Consider the following 15,021-nt stretch of genomic DNA (forward strand, 5'->3'; position numbering starts at 1 on the left):
TTGGAAAGCTGCCGCGGTCATCCCCCTCTTCAAAGGGGGTGACACTCTAGATCCAAACTGTTACAGACCTATATCCATCCTGCCCTGCCTTTCAAAAGTTTTTGAAAGCCAAGTTAATAAACAGATCACCGACCATTTCGAATCCCACCGTACCTTCTCCGCTATGCAATCCGGTTTCCAAGCTGGTCGTTGGTGCACCTCAGCCACGCTCAAGGTCCAATATTATAACCGCGATCGATAATGTGCAGCCGTCTTCATCGACCTGGCCAAGGCTTTCGACTGTCAACCACCGGATTCTTATTGCCAGACTAAATAGCCTTGGTTTCTCAAATGACTGCCTCGCCTGGTTCACCAACTACTTCTCAGATAGAGTTCAATGTGTCAAATCGGAGGGCCTGTTGTCTGGACCGATGGCAGTCTCTATGGGGGTGCCACAGGGTTCAATTCTTGGGCTGACTCTTTTCTCTGTGTATATCAATGTCGTCGCTCTTGCTGCCAGTGATTCTCAGATCCACCTCTACGCAGACGACACCATTTTGTATACATCTGGCCCTTCATTGGACACTGTGTTAACAAACCTCCAAATGAGCTTCAATGCCATACAACACTCCTTCCGTAGCCTCCAACTGCTCTTAAACACAAGTAAAACTAAATGCATGCTCTTCAATCGAACGCTGCTGGCACACGCCTAAAATCACTACTCTCGACGGGTCTGACCTAGAGTATGTGGACAACTACAAATACCTAGGTGTCTGGTTAGACTGTAAACTCTCCTTCCAGACTCACATTAAGCATATCCAATCCAAAGTTAAATCTAGAATCGGCTTCCTATTTCACAACAAAGCCTCCTTCACTCATGCTGCCAAACATGCCCTCGTAAAACTGACTATCCTACCGATCCTTGACTTCGGCGATGTCATTTACAAAATAGCCTCCAACACTCTACTCAGCAAATTGAATGTAGTCTATCACAGTGCCATCCGTTTTGTCACCAAAGCCCCATATACCACCCACCACTGTGACCTGTACACTCTTGTTGGCTGGTCCTCACTACATATTCGTCGCCAAACCCACTGGCTCCAGGCCATCTATAAATCACTGCTAGGCAAATCCCCTCCTTATCTTAGCTCATTGGTCACCATAGCAAAACCCACCCGTAGTATGCGCTCCAGCAGGTATATCTCACTGGTCATCCCCAAAGCAAACACCTCCTTTGGCCGCCATTCCTTCCAGTTCTCTGCTGCCAATGACTGGAACGAACTGCAAAAATCTCTGAAGCTGGAGACACTTATCTCCCTCACTAACTTTAAGCATCAGTTGTCAGAGCACCTTACCGATCACTGCACCTGTACACAGTCCATCTGAAATTAGCTCACCCAACTACCTCATCCCCATATTGTTATTTATTTTGCTAATTTGCACCCCAGTATCTCTATTTGCACATCATCTCTTGAACATCTATCATTCCAGTGTTAATACTAATTGTAATTATTTAGCACTATGGCCTATTTATTGCCTTACCTCCATAACTTGCTACATTTGCACACACTGTATATATATTTTCTGTTGTATTTTTGACTTTATGTTTTGTTTTACCCCATATGTAACTCTGTGTTGTTGTTTTTAATCGCACTGCTTTGCTTTATCTTGGCCAGGTCGCAGTTGTAAATGAGAACTTGTTCTCAACTGGCTTACCTGGTTAAATAAAGGTGAAATAAAAAAAAACTAATCTCCTCAAGCTCTTCCTCTGTCACCAAGACTGTTGTTGATGGTGCGGGATGACGCAGGTGCTAAAGCTTCAGCACCACTGTTTGTAAGAGTGTGTTTTGTGTGTGTGTGTATGTGTGTGTATGTGTGTGTGTGTGTGTGTGTGTGTGTGTGTGTATGTGTACCTACCTGCCGTTCTGCTGGTAGAACTCGTCCTCAAACTCGCGGATAGTCTTCCTCAACTTCTTCTTCTCTGCCCGGGTCTTCCACAGCTGCTCCAGGAGCTCGGGCCTATGGGATACAGGAGGTATACATTAGCACACTAAGTGAGGGGCCTCAAATCAAAACAGGAAGTCAGTGTGTGTTTAGGGACAGGAAATGACCTGGCAGTGGCCCTCTGTGGGCATGGAAGCAGGTCAAGCTGTGGCCAGGCCATACCGAGACCGGATTACAGAGGTCAGGTTAGGTTAGGACCTAGGGCAGAGCTCTTCAATTCCGGTCCTGGAGGGCCGAAACACCTCTGTTTTTCATTCTCTCCTTCTAACCAGGGGCTAATTCAGACCTGGGACACCAGGTGAGTGCAATTAACTACCAGGTAGAAATAAAAAACAGAAGTGTTTCGGCCCTCCAGGACCGGAATTGAAGAACCCTGACCTAGGGTCATGGCACCTGAACCAGCCCTGCTACCTGGGCTTAGAGCTGGTCTGGCAGCTCTCTCTGCTGCTTGCCCGGGGCTATGTGCTCGCTTACGCCCCTAACCAGATTACTGCCTTATCCAGCTTGAGCTCCTAAGACCAGCGACTGTAGTAGATATCAACTCTGTTCCAGGTGCTTCAAATAGAAGTAATATGACGGCCAGAGCCCATTTAACCTCCACGGCTGACCGTGTTTGTGTGGATGTTCAGTTGTGTGTTTGTGTAGCCTACATGGCAGAGTTACACTAGTTACTGTATCAAGATTGAGGAGGCTGTTGTGAATTGAGTGTAGTGGAATGGAGTGACTGTTGTGAGTGAGTGTGTGTGCTCACATGGATGAGGCGTTGGAGCTGGACAGGCGCAGGTCCAGGGCCAGTTTCCCAGAGGTCTCCTCCATCTTGGGCCTGAGCAGGCTGTCTCTGTCTCTCTGGGAGCTGGTCTGGGGCTGGAACACTGGGTCTAGAGCCATGATCACCTCCGACCCCTGGACCTCCACGCTGCCTTCCTCCTCGGCTATAGCCTCCTCTTCCTCCGCCTCGCCCTCCTCCTCCTCCTCGATCTCGTCACAGAAGTGGGCCGTCTCACCCTCGATGATGGGCTGCAGGGTCTGGTTGCGTCTTTTGCTGGAGGGGGAAGCGATGATGGGGGTGATGCTGACGCGGGTGAGCATCTGCTTGACCAGGCGGTAGCGGTCGTACAGCGGTTTGACCACCAGCCTCTGCTCTCTGGTCACAGGTCGGCCGTGCAGTCCCTCGTAGTGCAGTAGGTTCTTCTGTAAGACCGTCTTCTCACACGACAGCTGCTCTTTGGTCATTTTCTACAGGGAGAGAAAGGAAACATAACAAGCAATTTACACAATATTGATTTACACTTGTAAATGTATGTCTGAGGACAGGACTCATTGGATTTGATAGCTGTAGGGTTCTATTCCAAGTATCTCTATGGCCTCTCTAAGACAGTGTGTATTTTGACCGGTCTCACCTTGATGTCCTCTGGCCAGCCGTCCTCCTCTCTCTTGCCCTTGACGCGGCGCTGGATGAGGTCCAGGGTCTCCTCTCTGGTGGGCCGGTGGCCCTTGGCCTCTTCAACAACCTCGTGGCCTGCCTGGTCCAGGGTGGAACCAAAGCTCTTGGGCAGGGTGTTGCTGCGTGGCCGCGTCTGAGGAGTCAGCTCAGCCTCTTTGTGTTTGGCATCTAGGGGGGAAGAGAGAGAGAGAAGAGAGAGAAGAGAAGAGAAGAGAAGAGAGAGAGAGAGAGAAGTGACGTGAGTGTGACTGAGGAACAGTGCGGTTAGTTCACATAGTTGACATAGTGACAGTGGGCATGCAGTTGCTTGATGGGCTGTTATTGCAGCTGCCATGAGTCCTCATGTCTGTCTGTCTGTCTGCCAGAGACCGAGAAAGGGGATAGCCCTGACGACCAACCACACAAACCTGCCAAACTACCCACTACTACAGGTCTGTCTGAAACCACAGGAGAGGAAGGATGAGCAGCAAATGAAACAAACCAGTCTGACTGCACAGAGGTATTTTTGTCATGTTCTCAAGGACCATGTTCATTCAAGGAATACAGCTTCCACACTTTGGCTAGACTCCCACCCACAAAGATGTTCACCGCAGAATTTACACCCAAATGACAACACTACAGAGAACAACTGCCAAACTCCTGAGACTGTGGGATATGCTTCTGTATGACCAGTGGAGCGCGTCAAACAGACAGACAGAGAGAGCGCAAGAGTAAGAGAGAGAGGTAGAGAAAAAGAGCAAGCGTGAGAGAGAGGAAGAGAGTCTACCTTCAGTTCAAACTTAACAAGTTGGAAGTGTTTTTGGTTTCTACTTACTGCTGTTAGAGTGTACTTACATAGGTAGGGTGCCTGTCTAGAGGCAGTGAGGGGGCGTGCAAGTGTATAATGGGATGTGTTCGGGGCGGAGGAGGAGGGGTGGTGGCGTCTGTATGACTGAAGCACCGCCTGGTGCCTCAGGGACCCTTTGGGAAAGAGATGCGGTCTTCCTGCCGATGGGGGACGTCCGTTTTTTTTATTTTAAAGAAGAGAGAGAAACTTATTCGGCTTTGCATCTCCTGATTGGGGGGGGGGGGGGGGGCGTTCATATGGAATGGATATAGATGAGTGGAGGGGGGGTGGGGGACTTTCACAATGGACCAACACAGTGAAGGAAGGCCACATGTGAGAGCCACAGTTGGTGTGTACTGTAACACGCATGCATGCAGTGATGAGACTGACCCAGCTCTGCCATGACTGGGCAGTCAGGCAGGCAGGTGGGTCAGGGCAGGACCAGGCTGCCCAGGGGAGGAACAGGATGGCACACAGAAGTTCACCCGCCCAGCTGAGCCCACCCCATCCCAGCCCTGTCATGGAACCAAGCACCCTCCCACTCCCCCTAACACCACCATACAGACACAGAGACTGCGCTTACCTTTTAACTGTTTGCGGAGTTTGGTGAGGTCTGTCATCCACTTGAGGACCTTTGGGTTAGCTGCTCTATCTCCATGAGACGGCTTGGGGAGAGAAGTGGAGGACAGTGAATAGAAGTATCCGAGTCTAATGGTGAACTATTTGAAACTAACAGCTGATTATATTCATTTATTCTTAACACTAACTCGTTCCTCATGTTGCAGTATCCATCTTACCTTGTAGTTCCTCTCGTTCTCAAACTGTTCCTCAAATTGTTTGATCTTCTTCTTGAGGCTCTGTAGTTTTTTGGTGAGCTGGTGGGAGACCGAGTCGTTCCTTAAACTGCTCTCTTTGGAACTGAAGGAGGCACGGCGAGGCCTAGATGAGGGGGACCACAACAATGGAGGCAGGTGAGAGAGAGGAGGTTGACCTGCACCTGCAGTCTCAATGCAAAAGCCCATCTATGCTCTACACACAGTGTGTAAAGCACATATCCTCCTTGAAACACTGCTTATACAGGAATCATAACGAAGAATCATAATGAGCCATTGGCAATCTGTTCATCAGCTAGAATAACTAAACAGGAAAACATCAAAGCTGCCTATCATGTCTGTACATATTACCATTCCTAATTTGTTAGTGTGCGTGCGTGTGTGTGAGTGTGCGTGTGCCTCAGTGTGTGTGTGTGTGTGGTCTCACCTCCCCAGGGAGTGGTGGGCTTTGGTGGGAGAGGTTGAGTCGGGATCAGAGTGCTGCAGGAACCGTTGGCTGTGGCCGAAGTCCAGGAAGCGGCGGGCCATGAGGGGGTGGGCGTCCTCCTCGTGGGGCAACGGCACCATGCGCCCAGCCAGGGGGGACAGCTGGGCCTCGCCAGAGTCACTCTCGTCCTGCCAAGACTTGTAGGCTGGCACTGGGTCTAGCCAGGACAGAAAGATAAACACAGGTGAGTCTCGGATTATAACACGAGTCATTGGAGAATAATGTTACCATTGACAACAATGTAGTTCCAGGATCTGAAGAGACATGACAAACACACAGATATACAGATAATGTCCCGGGCCAGGGCCAGGGAAAGAACACCGTCATTCTGTACACATCTAGTGACAGGAGAGAGGAGGACGGAGAGTTGGAAGGCAGCAGCAAAACACTTGTGGTCTGGTGCATCAAATGGCACTTATAAATTGCACATAAATTGAATTACTGAGGGTGGTGTTTAGGGATTTTCAGCACGCAGTAGTGATGCACTGACACACATGGCAGTGAAGGGTCAACACTGGAGCAGGTGTGGGGCAGGAGAAGGTTTCCTCTATGGGGCTTGGGGCCTTCCTCTCTGGAGCTCTAAGATACTGGTGAGGTGTGATGAACTTGACTGACTCACTGTGTGATTAACAACAAAAGGGTCAGCTAGCCCTAAGTGGGTCACCCAGGAGAGAGGGAGGGAGAGAGAGAGAGAGAGAGAGATATCTGGATTAGTCTCACTGAAGGCCTGGAGGGAGGGAGGATGGATGAAGATCTCCTTACCATGGCCTCTCCCTTGCAGGTGCATACATGTGAAGGGGGAGATGGTTTAGGGATGGTGCTAATGCAGCAGGGAGGGAGGGAGAGCGGGAGAGATATAGCAGAGAACACTGCAGTGAGCTGAGGTTTGCGGCAACCAGCTTGAGCTTAAGCTACTTTCTAAGGCACTTTCATACCTAGCTAGCACAACCCATCATTCAAATAATTTGCATCCAGGTTTACTTGAAAATGCATTTAGTTTAGTTTCAACTAACTTCACTCTCACTATCCCCTGTGGAACATCGTCTATAAAGCACAAAACAACCACGGTGAGAAAGTTACCTTCCCACTGGCTGTGTGGGAAGATGCGGCTGAGGTGGACGTGGTGCGAGCTGTGGGAGCTGGCAGGGTGGTAGGGGTACCCCCTGGCCTCGGTGTTGGGGTTCTGGTCACACTCATCAGAGTCCTGGATGGAGAGAGAGAGAGTGTGTGAGAGAGAGATAGAGGGTTAGACAGTGTTCAATACACAGTCATATGAAGAAGAGAGGAAGGGGTTGTCAAGAGACACTTACACAGGTGATGAGATCGGCCTGGTCCATCTTCTCACAGGCTTGGCTTTCTTGCCTGCAACAAGAGAGAGAGGGAGAGACATGAGTAATGGCCGGTTTGAAATGTGTTTTTGCTCTGGCTATTGAACACAATGCATTATGCACAATGCATTATAGTGACCATTGATCAGCTGACTGACTGACGACTACTGACAGGCTTTTATCCGTGTATGCTTGCTTCATGTTGACCCCAAAGATGAGCTGAGGGAGAACAAAACCCTATCCAACTGATTAGAGTAGACAACGTGTCAAGTGTCCACCACTCAGCAGCACAAGACAGTCTCATCAACAGAAGAACGCCTCCAACCCAGTCACTGAAAATGACACATCACAGCAAAGTCGAACTTTGTCCGGCCGGTCTTTTCAAAGCCATGCTATGGCTGTTTGTGTTGTACGTAATACATTTAAGAAAACAGCAACATAAAAGCCTCCAAGTACCGATTAGCATACAACAGTATGATTAGCTTGTTTCATTGAATGCCAGCCATCAGCCTTCTCTGGGCAGGCAGGAAATAAACTAGACGGCAAAGCCTGGTGTTTAAGCCGTTGAGGTAATTGTGCTGTGTAGCAATACTGTTAAATGCTTTAAAACCAACCTGGCAGTGTTGATATTGTTCTCTGCATCTACGAGAGCCTCTGCGGCATGCAGGTCCATTCCAGAACTCTCCTCTAGGGTGGCGCCTTGGGAGTCACAATCCTGGACCTCCTAGGAGAAAACACACAGAAAAAACGTCTCAAGTATTAGATTTACCTAATTTCTTGATCACAAACGACACATTGAAGAGCATCCACTTGCCAAGCAAAAAAACCTACATTAAAGTAGTCCCCTAAAGCACAGCCCAACATGTAGACTATCAAATGGAGGCTGCATCAACAGCAAAAGTTTTTTTGAAGTTATATTGACGAGACGCTAGCTTGAATTCCTGGAGGGTGGCCTCCATTTTTATGAAGCAGGTGGAGATGGTTGAACTGCATACAGTGTGTATGAGAGGGGAGGGTGTTTGAGGTCTGAACAGGTGTTGCTGTCATTCTTTGGGGGCAAGCAGACTATTTAAAAGAGGGTGACCCAATTCATGGAGGGTCCCACCTCCGGGCTAAGGGGCTGTGGAGCCCAGCCAGCTCTGTGGCGGTGAAGGACAGGAGGAGAGGTTGGGCAGATGTTAGCGGAAACAGCCTCTATCCAAGGCCACTAGCCAGGAGAGCTAAAATGGTTCACAGGAAGACTGATGGACCGATGCCTGCCATGTCACCTCCAAAGATTTCTTCAGATGTCTTTGTCTCCCCCCCACCCAATCCATGACATGTCAATTTATGCTATATAGGCTAAATCAAATTCTGTGTAGGACATCTAAAGTCTATGGAATTGGCAGTTATCTAGAGTGTATGATGATGTTATCATGCAGGACTGGCTGTGCTCGGGGAGAACACAAGCCTTCCCTTGTCCCCCACCACCTCGGCCCTCCCAGGAGAATGACATCTTTGTTATGAGTCACACAAAAGGCTCTGCTGATACAGTAGCAACAAGCATCAACCTTGTAATGAAGTGATAGCCGCTATTCAACGACAAGGCTCGGTATGGTAAATGTTCAATATTCTGATTACGGCCAGAGCTTGTGGAGTTGTTTGTCTGGGGTGTGTGTGTGTGTGTGTGTGTGTGTGTGTGTGTGTGTGTGTCTCTCCAGTGACCTGGAGTGACCGACTGTATAACTGACCTGTTGGGCCTCCGGGCTGTGTTCGGAGTGCCTCTCTGTCTCTGGGGCTGACAGGGGACTGCTTGCGGAGCCCTCCTCACTCGCACACGGGCCCTCCTCTCCATGGCCATCACATGGCCCTGGCCCAGTCACCTGCTTCTCACTGGGGCCCGCGCTGTGGGAACCAAACAAGTCAATAGACATAATTAACTAACCAACTATCGGCATTGCTCGCTGTCAACTGCGGTAACATGACCTTTCTGGAGCTGCCTGCCACCCAGCGTTAGGCAACAGTATGGGTGACAAGGGAATGCATGTTAGAGCGTGTGGCTAAGTGAGTATGTTCGTATGAACATGGATACATGTCGTTCTGTGTGTAAATATTTGCATCATGTATGGGCATTATGTGTGTGTAATGTGAGATTGAGTACAAGTGTGTGTGTTCACTGCTCACCCTTGGCTCTCATAGCTGCTGATCTCCTGGTCGATGGAGCTCTTGAGGTCAAAGAAGTGCTGTTCCACCGCGGCGCGGATGGTCCTCTCTATAATGCTGTGGAAACAACACAAGCACAAAGAATTAACTCCTGTTGCCAAAGTAAGAACCCTCTGAATCCATCTAATAAGGAACATGAGCAGCAGAGTTCAACCGCTCGGCGACCCATTTCCTGCTCTCTGGCAGGTTTAATAAGGTCAACCAGGGAACTCTGACTAAAAAAGGGAACAGTCTTGTGCTCTAGAGACTTGAGATACATAATCCAGCACTATCTGAACCAAGCACCAAAACTCCCTGCTCATTTAGCTGTACTGAACTCTACTGTTTTCTTTCGCTTCTGAAGTAATACTGGGATAAAGACTTAGCTTTAGTGGACAAACACAGGAGTGTGTAAAAATAATGTAAGTCGCTCTGGATAAGAGCGTCTGCTAAATGACGTAAATGTAAATGTGTAGTCTGTGTAGAGTCCTGATCACCATTGTGTGGTACATTTGAGCCTTTAGATATGCATGTATCTCATTGGTTAAGCTTCCCAGGGGTGTACCACCCTTCTCCCCCTCCTCCCGAAACACCATGAGCTCCCGCTGTGCCCAGCTCTAGTTTTCATCACTACGTATAAAGCCATCACAACAGTGAATAGCCTAGAGCCGAGACACAGCAGGCTTAATCATAAGTCCACATCCAGGGCTATACAACTGTAGGTCCGCTAGAAAATCTAGCTGGAAGCTATAGCCTAGCGAATGCATTACTAGCCCTGAAGCTAGCCACCAGCTATAGCCAATGCATAAGGTTTACTATGCCTGGAGCTAGCCACCAGTTATAGCTAATGCATTACTAGCCCTGAAGCTAGCCACCAGCTATAGCCAATGCATAAGGTTTACTATGCCTGGAGCTAGCCACCAGTTATAGCTAATGCATTACTAGCCCTGAAGTTAGCCACCAGCTAAAGCATTAGGCTACTACTCCTGGAGCTAGCCACCAGCTGATGCACATTGCGCAAGCCTCCTGAGGCTACAGTACAGTAACGACCAGTCAACAGCATGACTCGCCCCTTCTCTAAACCCACAGAGGAACCAGGGAAGGAATGTCATGTGATGGATGTGCTCAAGTCTAAATGTTTTGCGACGCAAATAGTTTGGTGATGGGTTACATGGCTTGTTTCCCCCCTTCCGTATCCCACTCCCTTTCCCTCCAACTCCTCCTCAGTGGCTTAGCGCTCAGCTTTTAGCTATGTCTTTGAAGAACCTAGTCTAACCAGAAAGCTGTTTACACTTTTGGGGATCCTTTGATTTCACACTTGATTTAATGCATTATGGTATGGCTGAAATTGTATTTTTTGGGGGACATTGTAGCTAAAAGCAAAACAACTGCACTGAATGATACACCCCAATGGGCCAATTTGCAATGCAAGTTTTCGTTCAGATGTCTATAGGGTTGAAGCGCCTGCTGTTAAAAAGGGGTACGTGGTGATTTAGAAGTACTTACACTGCGGATCCTGGAAGAATGCTGATAGGGGAGATGTGTGAACTGAAAGAGAGGAAAACGGAAAGCAACATTAGAACATCATGTACCACCTCCTCGCCTTCGTCCTCCCTGTTAAACCATGACCTTCCCTTCTCTGAGCCGTGAGTGCGAGTGTATTCCATTGGAAAACTCTGGGAGCAGTGGAGTGACCCAACAGGTCATAGCCTCAGTTCAGCTGGGTCCTAATCTGGGCCCATTATGCAACAGCTCTACCTGGGGAGGGAAAGTACATCCAGAGGGCCGGGTATCGAGGGAGTTATCACACCTCTGGAGAGCACTGCATGAGAGCACGCACACACGCATGTCCTTTCCTTATGGCATTCAATTCACGCCTCTCAATAGCTACTCCCAGTCGCCGCCAAGGGTGTGCAGTGGGCGGGCACTCAGGATGGGCGGACGGGTAGGCAGAGGCCCATTTACTGTACATCAGGGTTCTTCAATTCCGGTCCTGGAGGGCCGAAACACTTCTGTTTTTTTATTTCTACCTGGTAGTTAATTGCACTCACCTGGTGTCCCAGGTCTGAATTAGCCCCTGATTAGAAGGAGAGGATGAAAAACAGAGGTGTTTCGGCCCTCCAGGACCGGAATTGAAGAACCCTGCTGTACATAATGTCCCCTTCCTGTACCCGCCACACAAAAACAGGGGCCATTCCACTGATGTGGGAGAATGTCAAAACAGGACACCACCTGCCTCTCATCAGGCAGCACTGTTGCTTGTGACAGGAAGAAGGGGCCGGTTGATTCAGCAGTCTGCGCCCGCCCGCCTCATAAACAAAGTGTGGCATGCCAGGAATCTTTGCTTGCATAACGCACTGGCCCTGCTGGTTATACCGTCGCTGTTAACGCCCGTGTCGGATTTAGCGGTCCCCTTTGGGGGGCAACTAACGGGGCACCTCAGGGGGAAAAACTGGAGTTCTAAAGGTTGATATTGACAAGGTGGGTCACCTCCTCACGCAAGCAACAGAAACAAACACGCACAAACAGGCACAAAGTTCAACTGTAGAATGGTGTTGGCCTATTCCTTTCCAGTACCTGTCAACAGTTCCATCCCACCAGTGTATAGTTAGGATGGTTCTATCTATTGACCAGCTAAACCTGGGAGATGGCTGCTGCCTAGAGACAGTCTAGCCTGCCCTATCTTATCCTATCCCACTGGGCCCTTAGTTAGGCTACAGCTTTGAAACCACTGACAGTAGGGATTCTCAGACTCAGACCCGCCACAGAATGTTAGAGTGTGGGGTCTCCAGTATCGCTTTTCACAGCCAAGCCCCAACAGGACCTACATATGCCAATAGGATTCACAGTGCTCTCTCTCTAGTGTTAAAGATATATCGCTTTGGCTCACACCTCAGTCTCTGCATCTGCCCAGCCGCTCAAATCACATCAATAGCACCTTAATTATTAACACAGCCCCCCCTCACACCCTCTCCTCCCTCCTCTTCTTGTTTACTGAGAAAAAGGCAGCGCCCGGATTCCGCACTGACTGACATCGTGTCCTTGAAGAGCTGTACAGAGTCGTACAGTGAGACAGAGCAGTGCAGTAAGAGGCATTAAACACTGAAGCCTCAGGCTGTCAGACAACACACAGGCCAGATGCCCAGTCACCCACCACCACACCTCCTGTTCTGACAGTTAAGTTACATACAGCTAGGCCCTGTGATAAGAGTCACGTATGTGGCTCAATGTGGTGGTGTGCTGGAACTTTTACGTGACTCTTCTCACAGAGCCTAGCTGCATGTTTAACTGCCAGCTTTTGGACTTTTGGACAATTGCCAGTATGGATCAACAGAGAAAGAGAGAGTTGAGTATTGGTCTAACAATTTTAGATTACATAACCAACACCATTCCATCTTACCGACTCCAAGGTAGTAGTCCTTTTAGAGTCAGCAATGTTCTGTAAGTCGAACCTTCTCGCTCTGCCTTGGAAACAATGAGAGAGCACTGTTGGGCGTGGCCACACACAGGCCAGAGAGCATAGGCACAGAGATATCTATTACTGCATATCTCCCTCTCAAACACTCTGGATTATTCTATTACTTGTTCTGAATCAGATCAGACTCACTCAGATCAGGCCTGATTCCCAGGCTGTGTAGAAATCAGTTTGTGTGACTAGACGGAACACCAGCCAAGGTTTTTGGAGTCAGAGACAAAAAAGCTTTACCAGCTTTAAAAAGCCCTGGAGTGCCTCACGCAATCGGCTAACCTAATGAGTTGGAATAACCGTACCAACTTTGCCAAAGTCATTTGGATAAGAAGGAGGACTGCCATATAATCTGCCACATAGCTCTTTGTAATATGCTGACCTGACCTCAGGGCAAAGGGCTCTAGTGGTAGGTCAGACCAGTGTTTTTCTTCCAAAATAGAGGTAGCTTAACAGCGTCTGGACTAGTCACGTCATAGAGAACCATGGGTATGACAGATAGGAATAGAATTGCAGTAAGATTAACCTTAAGGGAACTGCTGATGCCTATTGTGGACTTCTGGTACACTGACTAAGGCGGTAACTTAACAGTCCGTATTTCCTTCCACTAATAAGGTTACTTAACAGTGCCGGATGAAGAGACATCCTAAGATACCATAGCCTATGACAGGTAACACCGATAGGAGTGCAGTAAGGTAGCTAACTGAGGACCTTCTGATGTATATTGCTGTTCTAATGAGAGATCAGTGTGTGATCTGCTGCCAAATTAAAAGATCACAAGAGGCAAAGCTCCAGGAAACAATGAGCTTCCTCCAACTCTGCAATTTAGCTTCACCCCATAGTCTGCTTATTGTCAGCTCTCATATGAACACATACTGTAAACACACACACACAGTCCTGTTATTAGTAGGAGTGGCTGAGTCGCAGCAGTAGAAGAGGCAGCCAGGTAGTTGTGATTCAGCAGAGTTGCTCTGCTCAGCACTGCATCTGTAGGTTATGTACTGGGTCTGGGAGAGTAGTGCCGCAGTGTGCTTGCCATACATCACAGTTTCAGCAGGTACTTCAAGAAAAGCCCACACACTCTCTACTGGGCATCACTCTTCAGCTCGTAAACACCTCTTTTCCCCTTGATACACTATCTCTGTGTATTAAAACTAAAACGTGTCAGTTACGCAGAGCTGCATCCTCCCGTGAGAGTTGTAGAATTAGTCATCCAATCTTAGACCCCCCCCCCCCCCGCGATGTAATACGAACCCTTAACAAGTTCATCCGTAAAGGTTAACCGGGCATGACCCATCAGAGATACCATGGGGCTGCATTAGGTCATCATAAAACATAATACGCCACAAATAGCCCTGCATCCCCACAGACTGAATACATCTAAAAAACGGAACATGTCCAAACACTGCTACAATCCCCCTCTCAGCCTTCCCAACCCCCCCATGACTTCACCTGTGCAGCAGAATATCACACGCCATTTTCACCAGTTGTCGGTTCAGCTTGGTTAGTCGTGTCGTTTTGTTTGTCAAGTCTGACGGTTTTTTTTTGTCGGTTCTTTGGTTATCCAGACTGAGCGCTTATTGCCGATAAAGTCTGTATGAGCAGGTCGAATAGCAAATCCTGACTGCCTGGGTACATATTGTGGAAAGCTCTGTCCTCAGCTGACTGGCTGACTGCGTCGTGTTGGGCTCGGGACTCTCTGCTGAAAAGTGCTGCAGTAAACAATCCAGAACCCTGCTCAAATACAGGGCTGCCTGACGCAACCGGGAAACCAACACCGCTGGCCAATCACCTGGCCCGAGGGGGGCGGGCTTCCCCAACCGACGCCCAGTAAAAACTGGACTACAACATAGCAGCCCCCCGTACACTGACACCTGTCACCCACTGGCTTTTATCTAACCTGCACATCACCCCTATGTCCGCATGCACCCACTGACATCCTATTCAATCATAGGCTTGGCTCACTGGCAGGGCAGTCTCATTTACAGCTCTGACAGGAGTGCACCTAGGGGGACAGTGTGGGCACTGGCCAGGCCACACCCAGACACTGAATCACAGGCCCTCTTTAGCCATTTACTTCTGCTTGCTCATATCTATGTTTGTCTCTGAGTGATACGGAACACACACACAGTTACACATCACATACATCCTGAGCCAGGTCACAGGACCATCTGAACTGATGATGACGGAACGGTTCAGTGAGTCCCACGTGTTCTGAGAATGCTTCATTGTGTCCACTAGCAGGAAGCGGGTCAGGTTTGTTGTTAATCCTATCTTGCTTGACCCATTTATCATTGCCACAGTTAAGTTGCGATAAAATTAATCTTTCCTGGGTGGAAAGTGTGTCAGAACTCCTAGGAATGTAAGATGAGAAGCCTGTCCAAGTACTGTGGGTGAGAACTCATAACATTATATGTTTGCTATCTAGGTCGCATGGATATCATTTTCCAAGCACAGTGTAGTGCCTGCCTAT

At 48.8% G+C, this 15,021-nt stretch overlaps 1 protein-coding gene across 2 annotated transcripts in view; it reads right to left on the minus strand.

Annotated features, from left to right (window-relative positions):
- The window catches only part of LOC311107953 (protein FAM13B-like), a 72,161-nt gene that overhangs the window by 4,436 nt on the left and 52,704 nt on the right, over positions 1-15,021 (minus strand). The window contains exons 8-20 of one of the 2 annotated variants that reach the window (XM_084150579.1): positions 10,589-10,630; positions 9,065-9,160; positions 8,632-8,785; positions 7,516-7,625; positions 6,884-6,935; positions 6,654-6,777; positions 5,514-5,730; positions 5,051-5,192; positions 4,837-4,918; positions 4,262-4,411; positions 3,384-3,595; positions 2,735-3,219; positions 1,897-1,998 (exon numbers count right to left, since the gene is read on the minus strand). In XM_084150579.1, the coding sequence (XP_084006705.1) occupies positions 1,897-1,998; positions 2,735-3,219; positions 3,384-3,595; positions 4,262-4,411; positions 4,837-4,918; positions 5,051-5,192; positions 5,514-5,730; positions 6,654-6,777; positions 6,884-6,935; positions 7,516-7,625; positions 8,632-8,785; positions 9,065-9,160; positions 10,589-10,630 (1,968 nt within the window). The remainder of the gene's footprint in view (positions 1-1,896; positions 1,999-2,734; positions 3,220-3,383; positions 3,596-4,261; positions 4,412-4,836; positions 4,919-5,050; positions 5,193-5,513; positions 5,731-6,653; positions 6,778-6,883; positions 6,936-7,515; positions 7,626-8,631; positions 8,786-9,064; positions 9,161-10,588; positions 10,631-15,021) is intronic. The other variant, XM_084150580.1, reaches the window with a different exon arrangement.

This window comes from Coregonus lavaretus (genome assembly GCF_964263955.1).
Source record: "Coregonus lavaretus genome assembly, chromosome: 32".
In the NCBI taxonomy this organism is placed as follows: domain Eukaryota; kingdom Metazoa; phylum Chordata; class Actinopteri; order Salmoniformes; family Salmonidae; genus Coregonus; species Coregonus lavaretus.